This window comes from Prenolepis imparis, unplaced genomic scaffold (genome assembly GCF_030444845.1).
Source record: "Prenolepis imparis isolate NDT839.2.m4 unplaced genomic scaffold, iyPreImpa1.0 SCAF_3, whole genome shotgun sequence".
NCBI classification, from domain to species: domain Eukaryota; kingdom Metazoa; phylum Arthropoda; class Insecta; order Hymenoptera; family Formicidae; genus Prenolepis; species Prenolepis imparis.
In genome coordinates, this window is record NW_028141161.1 from 612,778 (window position 1) to 620,496 (window position 7,719).

The 7,719-nt window shown below is 54.2% G+C and overlaps 1 protein-coding gene across 1 annotated transcript; it reads right to left on the reverse strand.

Annotated features, from left to right (window-relative positions):
• Positions 1–6,502: 6,502 nt before the first annotated feature.
• LOC145933788 (uncharacterized) lies at positions 6,503–7,471 on the reverse strand. The gene has a single exon (XM_083033780.1). The coding sequence runs from the start codon at positions 7,469–7,471 to the stop codon at positions 6,503–6,505; it is 969 nt and encodes a 322-aa protein (XP_082889906.1).
• Between the last annotated feature and the right edge of the window lie 248 nt (positions 7,472–7,719).

The window sequence follows — 7,719 nt, forward strand, 5'->3', positions numbered from 1 at the left end:
AAACTTGTTGGAAAAACAAATTTATTGAATCTAAACGTTTCGGTCCTTTCTTTGGACCTTCAGTAAATTTAATAAAATAAATAATAATGGGGAATCTACATACTACCGCACGTAGCGCAAAACCCGTGAACCTCCCCTATCGATATCCCATTAGATAGACAAAGTGACATAATATGTCATGAGGTACTCAAAAGTGGACTCTAATGACGAGTATAGTGAGGAATTTCCGAAAGGGGGCTCACTCTTACTCACACACTTATCCATCGCACGTTCATACGACCGTACGCGGACGCGCCCGACGCACGAGTGAAGAAGATATTCGTTCTGATGCTATTTATAAGGCGCCCTACCACGGCTCATAGCCTGTTATCGAAGTCAATGTCAAACAATGTGTGGAATTTATTTCTCCTTCTCTCTCTCTCTCTCTCCCTCTCCCTCTCCACTCTCTCTCTCTCCCTCTCTCTCCCCCCTCTCTCTCCCTTTCCCCCCTCCGTCTCTCTCCCTCTATCACTGTCCCCCCTTCCTCTCGCTTCCCCCCCCTTTTTCTCTATCTCCCTCTCTCAAACATACGATGTATGGAGATTAATGTTACAAATGATTTATGGCTCTCTAAAGGAATTCGATAACAACTAAACGAAGACCGTCTTTCAAGAAATTTGAGGCATATTTGTCACAACAGATATATATGCTTGACTTAGACACTCTGTGTCTTCTTGTCGGTGCCATTCTTGTTTAGGCCATTTATCTGGCGCCTGATAAACATCATCTCTGAAACAAGTCTCTTCCTTAGAAACGGTTCCTCATCCAAGATCTCAACGTTATCCCAATCAAATTCGTGGTTATTCAGCCTGTGATCCGTGATCACGGATTTTTGCGCGGTGTTTCTTTTTATGTGATTTCTGTGCTCCCTAATGTGTGTTCTCAACTGCCTGCTGGTCTGACCGACATAAGAGGCATTACAATTTTGACATGAAATTTTGTATACAACGTTATTATGCCAATCTTTCTGCAGTGTGTCTTTATGCACGCGGATAAACGAGCGTAACTTATTCAAACCTGTGTAGGACATTTTTACATCTAGATCACGGACCACATGGCTAAACCGCTCGGACCATTTGGGTATGTATGGGACATTAAAATATGCAACGCGAGCCGAATTAGTATCAGGTGTTCTGTTAGCGTCACCTGAATTATTATTTTTATTTCTCGCAAACAAAGTCCTAAGCCTTTCGTGAAATGTTTCAAAAATCAGTTGTAATGGATACCCATTATCACGTAACACCCCAATGACCAATTCGAGGTTCTTTTGGTGATATCTTGGATGTGATAACCAGAAAGCCCTATCTATTAGGCCAAATATTGTGCCTCTCTTGTGGCAGAGAGGGTGACAGGAGTAATAATTCAGATATCTTCCCGCAAATGTTGGTTTATGATACCAATCGTATTCAACGTATCCCCGGTTTAGAATGAATGTAATATCCAAAAAATCGAGTCTATTGCCCCCCTTTTGCAAAGTAAACTGTAATCTGTTATGACACGCGTTAAACTGTCTTAGTATTGCCTGGCTCGTCCCGGGAGGTACGGCCAACGCGATATCATCAACATAGCGTACGTAGATCGGGAGTTCAAAAGGAAGGTCTCCTATCACCCTTTCTTTTTTTGACGCTGTGGAAACCATCATGGTACTCTTACCCCCCGGGTAGGGGGCAAGGGTTATGTGGGACTCCTTGTTCCCCTTGACCGATCCGCAATAGGATCGATCAGGGGGCCCAAGACCTACCGCACTAAAACCACAGTGTCCGTCACGGGCGTTGTTTGGGGGGCGCGGAGGATGCTGGTATCCCATGCCAACTCCGCGCACCTCCGCCAAGCCTTCTCGGAAAGAGCGCTGTCGAAAGACAGCGCTCCCCATCGCGGTTGCGGCGCAGGGCGACACCGACCCCACGCCGCGCCCTCCCAGAGAGTCTGGGGGGCGGGGTAACGGCTCGAGTACCCGCTCGAGCCGCCACCCCCCGCCCCCGGAGTGGTGCTCCCTCCCCTTCCCAAATGGAACGGGGATTCGGCATCCAACTCCGGGGGCCCTCGCCTGGGCGGCACCCCTCTGAAAGGAGAGGGACCCCCCTATGGCACCGACGCCCCCCCCCACCAGCCCCTTTCGGTGTCTCAGTGAGGGGGGCACCCCTGCCGCATCTTCGTCCGAGAGGGGGGGAGACCGCGCGCCGCCCCAGGCCAGGCACAAAGTGCCCCGCCCCAGCGGCGCGCAGTTCCCCCCTGGAAGGCCGCCCCGGTTGTGGCTCTCTCCGCTCCCAAAGGGAGTTAGGATTCGGCCGCAACCAGGGAGGCTGCCTTTTGGGGCCCAGCATAGCAGGACCGACACCCCCACGCCCCCAATCCCAAGGGGATGACGGGGGGGAACCAGAGACCCTAGGGTCCCCGGCCCCCCCATCACCCCCACCCTGCGCCTTATCTGGCGCAGGTGCTGTGTTGGGGTCGTCTCCCCCCACCCCCGCCGCCACAAATGGGGGTGCCCACCAAGATGGACACCCCCACCGACGGCGGGGGAAAAAGGAGAGCCGCCCCCACCCTCCCGTGAGGCCGCCGGGGGGGAGATTCCGGGACTTTAAGCGCCCCGGTTCCCCCCCCCGACGGCCTCATCCCGGATCGACGCTTAACCGCGTCGAACCGGGTGTGGGCCCGACCCGCCCCCGACTCTCACCACGGCGGTTTCTTCGCCCAGGCAGCCAGGAGGGGTCGTCCCTCTCCTCCCGGGATTCAGGGGAGAGGGGGAGTCTCCTCCCTCTTCCCCGTCTCTCCCATTCTCTTTCCTCCTCCTCCTTCTGCGACATTACTTTTTCGCAGAAGGAGGAGAAGGCTCCCCACTTCTCTTTGGACTGGACCATCTCTCTCACCACTGCGGTGAGGGAGAGGTCCCCTCCTATTTTTTCCTTTAGCTCCTCCCTCTCCGTTTGCCACGCAGCACACTCTTCTAGAAGAGTCTAGAGAACTCTAGAAGAGTGTGCTGCGCGGTGTCCTCCTCGGCTCCGCAGTGCTGACACCGCGCGGTGCGTTCCTTTCCAATTTGACTCAGGTACCTACCAAAGCATCCGTGCTCGGTAAGCACCTGAGTCATCCTGTATGTGACCCCTCGAGCCCCGCCTATCCACTCCTCCAGGCAGGGCTGGATGGCCTCGACGGTCCTTCGGCCCGGCAGCCTCGGGTCTTCAAGCATGCCGGACCAGTCCACCATTAGGGACCGCCGAGCTTGGGCCCTGATTCCGTATCGGTCACGGTCCGTTATTGGGACACCCTCCCTTTTCAGCTCGTCTGCACGCCGATAAACTTCGGCGTGCATTTGAGCCAAGAGCTCTATGGGGGGTATCCCTGCGATGACCCCCATTGCCACCCAACTGACCGTTCGGTAGCCCCTGCAGATGCGACCGGCCACCCGTCTCTGCAACTGATGCAGCGTTGCTTTTATTTTTCGGGTGGCCGCCACTCTACTCGCCCATACAGGGGCTCCGTAGAGGATCATCGCGTGGACCGTGCCCGCATACAACCTCCGAATCCTCCCGTCGGGCCCCCCCAAGTTCGGCAATAGCCTACTGAGCGCCATTGCGGCTCTCTCTACTTTAAGAGTTATTCGACGGAAGTGTTCTTTCTCGGTAAGCCCATTTACCATCCAGGTAGAGGCCCAGATATTTGATCTGGGCCCCCACCAATACCAGGGTCCCCTGTACCTCTATTCTAGCCTCCGGTGGCTCCCCGTGAGTGCCGTCGTGCATATACGGCCTCTGTTTTTTGGGGAGCCACCTTCAGCCCCAATCCTCTAATTGTGCGCACCACGCGGTTCACTGCGATATTGGCCCTGACCCTCGCTTCCCCTCAGTCTCCTCCCCCGGCCACCACCAGTGTGTCGTCAGCGTAACACACCGTGCTGCAGCCGGGGGGGAGGGCAGTCCGCAAAACCATGTCGTACGTGAGGTTCCACAATAATGGCCCCAATACTGAGCCCTGTGGAACCCCACACGACACCTCCCTCTCGCATACCTTGGCCTCTCGATCGGTGTAGCCGATACTTCTCCCGCGGAAGTAGTCCCTCATTATGGCAATAAGGTAGGGAGGCACCCGGTGATATTCCAACGCCTCCCCCACCTTACGCCAGGGCAGGGTGTTGAATGCATTGGATATGTCTAAGGATATAGCCAATGCCACCCCGCCCTCTTCAGAGATGGCCTCCACAGCTGAGCGGACCCTGAGAACCGCATCCACGGTGGACCGCCCAGCACGGAAGCCATACTGGTCCTTACTCAGATTGGGACCACTCCGCGAGAGATGGTCGACGAGGCGGTCGGCGATGATCCTCTCCAGGATTTTGCCCGCCTCGTCGAGTAAACATATTGGCCGGTATGCAGAGGGCTCCTCCAGCGGCCTGCCCCCCTTTGGAAGAAGGACTACTGTCGCCTTCTTCCAGACCGGAGGGAATGTTCCCTCTTTAAAACAACTATTGTACAATCGTACCATCTCCTTCTCTAGATAGGCAAAGGCGACTGCCCATATTTTGCCGTGCACACCGTCAGGACCTGGGGCTTTGCCCTTTTTTATTTTCCTGACGGCTGCTTTCAGCTCCCCTCCCGTCACTCCCATCTCGTCGTCGGACCACACAAAATCCCTACGTGGGATCGGCTCTCCCTCATATCTTTCCTCTTGCGGGAACAGGGCACCGATGATCCGTTCGACGAGACAAGGGTCTAACGACTCAACCAGCGGGGACGCCCCCCTTCTTAGTTTATTAAGGACCATTTTGTATGGGCGCCCCCACGGGTCTTTGTCAAGGGAGAGGAGTAAGTCGTCCCAGGCCCTCGCCTTTGCCTCCCTAATTGCTGCACGCAATTCATCTCTTGCAGACCTATACGCCCTCCACGCGTCTTCGTCCGCATTCTCTCCTTGTCGCCTCCTTCTTAGCTGCCTTCTGGCCTGGTCAGTGAGTCGCCTTAGGTTGGCGATGTTATCTGACCACCAGTACGCCCACTTTGGGGGTCGGAACTTAATCCTAGGCATGGACGCATCGCACGCGGTCTCAATTGCGTCGAGCATCCATTCCAGGTGTTCTTGTAAGCTCCGACTCCCTTCCTCTTCGCCTTTAGTTAATAAAGCTGCTTGGAGCATAGCTCCAAACATGTCTTCGTCCAGTTTTTTAAGGGACCTGCCACCCAGGAGGGTGCGATAGATTTCGGGTCCCCACAGAGACCGTCCATCCCCAAATGTCCCTCTGCCCGGACATACTACTCGTTGGGGGAGGAGCCTGTACACCTTCCGCCAGACACCCCCCCGATCGCGTGTCACTCGCCGAATGTTTATAGTGGAACGAGTGATCCCCACTAGACAGACGTCTGTATTGGCAGGGAGTCGTCTCTCCTGCGAAACCCCACTTGGCACCTAGCTCCTGACAGAAGAGAGAAGGTGGGCCGCTCCAAGTGTCATGTGGGGTGAGGGGGCTCACCAGTGTCCCACCCCGGCACAAGGAACAACCGAAATCGCAGGAGCACGTGCCCGTCCACCGGTCAGACCATGCCATTTAAACCAGGATGTTTCCATTCCGAATACATCCTAGCACCGGCCGCCTTCGTGTTTTTATACGAGGAGAAAGGCGGACCCCTGTTTGTATGATGCATTGCCCTCTGAGTAAAGACCCAGAGAACCATCATCATCTCTACCCGTGTCCCCGCCTCCGTGTTTTTATACGAGGGGGAGGCGGACCCCTGTTGCTGGCGATGTCAGCTTCCGGGATCCCCCTTCACTTGACATCCCCGCGCCCCGGTGGGCATCCGTGTCTCGACATAAGTGACTCGATATAAGTGTGCTTCCGTATTTCCGGAGGGTGAAGCACAACCCTCACCACCCACTCTACTTGGGTCTCTTTCGAGCCCCATGCGGAGCGGGTAACGCGTGCAGACCTCAGGCGATCCGCGAATCCCAGCCAACAGATCACCCCGGCACGGCCGAAGCCCATCGGTACATCACCGTCAGCCAGGACGCGCAGTGAGGCCGCTCCTACCCGAACACCTCCGACCTCGGAGGCGCAACCTACTAGCGGAGAGGATGGCTGTTCCCGATAGGCTCGTCGAGGCGTACCTCGCTTCCCACCAAGCCGCCACCTCTCCGTGAGCACCCCACAAGCAAGGCACCCGAGCCGGTTCTCCCTCAGATTCGGGAACCAAGCCAAGCTATGTTTCCTTCCTCCTAAGGTCGGCCATCCCGAGGAACAAGCTTCCTCGAGATTGCGCCTAATGCGCCGCGATGACACCTTTGCGATCACCCGACATCCCCTGTCACGGCTTAAGGGTAATTACCCCCAGCCTAGCGACCGGATATTCGCCCAGTTTTCGGCTGTGACCGCAGCATTCGAAGGGATATCAAGCGATCTCGCCAGTGTCCAGAGACACATAACGATATATGCGCTCTGCCCGAAGCCAGTACCCCGTTAGCCGCCGAGGGGTTGTACCTAGACGTTTCCAACTCTCACCACGTGGAGGAGGGGTTGGCACATGGACCGTCGTCCTTTGAAAGTCAGGTCTCCTATCACCCTGCTCTCCAAATCGCGCATGGTTAAATCGGCTACTATGGGAGACAGCGGAGAACCCATGGGCGCTCCGAAGGTTTGTTGATAGATTATGCCATCAAAGGTGAAAAAAGTTGAGTGAAGAACAAGCCGGACTGCCCCCAAAAATTCCACGCGCGGTATCGTACAGTTATTTTCTATGAAATTCCACCTCGCGGCTATGCCGTCGACTGCCAAATCCAATGGGACGTTACTGAATAGAGAGACCACATCCAGTGAAATAAGTTCACAATTGTCACCAACGTAAGTTCCATCGAGTTTGTTGACCAGTCGAAAGCTATTCTCCACATGACTGTCCGCCGCCGGGACCGACTTGTATATGATTTTGTGGAGAAACGTCGCAAGACGGTGCAGCGGCGTGTTCAGTGAGGAGACGATGATTCGCAGGGGGCAGCCCGACTTGTGAATCTTAGGGAGCTCATAGGCTCTCGGCAGTACTCCCTCCGAACAATTCAACGACCTGTATGTCGTATCGGATATATAATCTAAGTTTTTCCACCTTGTAAGCAATTCATGCAAACTGTTGATAATTCTTCTGGTGGGATCCTTCTTTACTCTAATGTAAGTATTTGTATCACCAAGGAGGACCTTCATCTTGTCCAAATAAGATGTCTTTTCTAAAGCGACTGTTATATTGCCCTTATCGGCTCGCGTAAAAATGATATTAGGATTATCGCGTATAAACGTTCTCGCTGCTAGGGACGCGCCCGAGAGCTCCTTATCAAACAAAGATTCTTCATGGTTGCAACTGGCCAACTTGTTAACAATTGCCGACGACCTCTGGCGAACCAAAGGCCGAACGCCAACTTCCACTCTGTCGATACTATATTCTATACTTTTGATAAATTCCATAAGAACTCGATCTTTATTCTTACTTGGCAAACAAAAGTTGTCGCCCAGTTGCAAAACTCCCTGTATTTCTAATGGAATATCTGTTGAGGAAAAGTTTTTAAACCACTTCTCCCTGATGTGCAAAGGGGAGACTGTGTGGTTGTTAAAGGATAAGGGGTTCAAGTTAATAGTAAAGGAGGAGGAAGTAGAAGGAGCGTTTAGAGGTGTGAAGGAAAATTGGGAACCCCCGGACGGTCGCGCACGACGCC

Excerpts from the sequence above, each read along its gene's own strand:
- LOC145933788 (XM_083033780.1), bottom strand. The coding sequence starts at position 7,471 with ATGGAATTTATCAAAAGTATAGAATATAGTATCGACAGAGTGGAAGTT.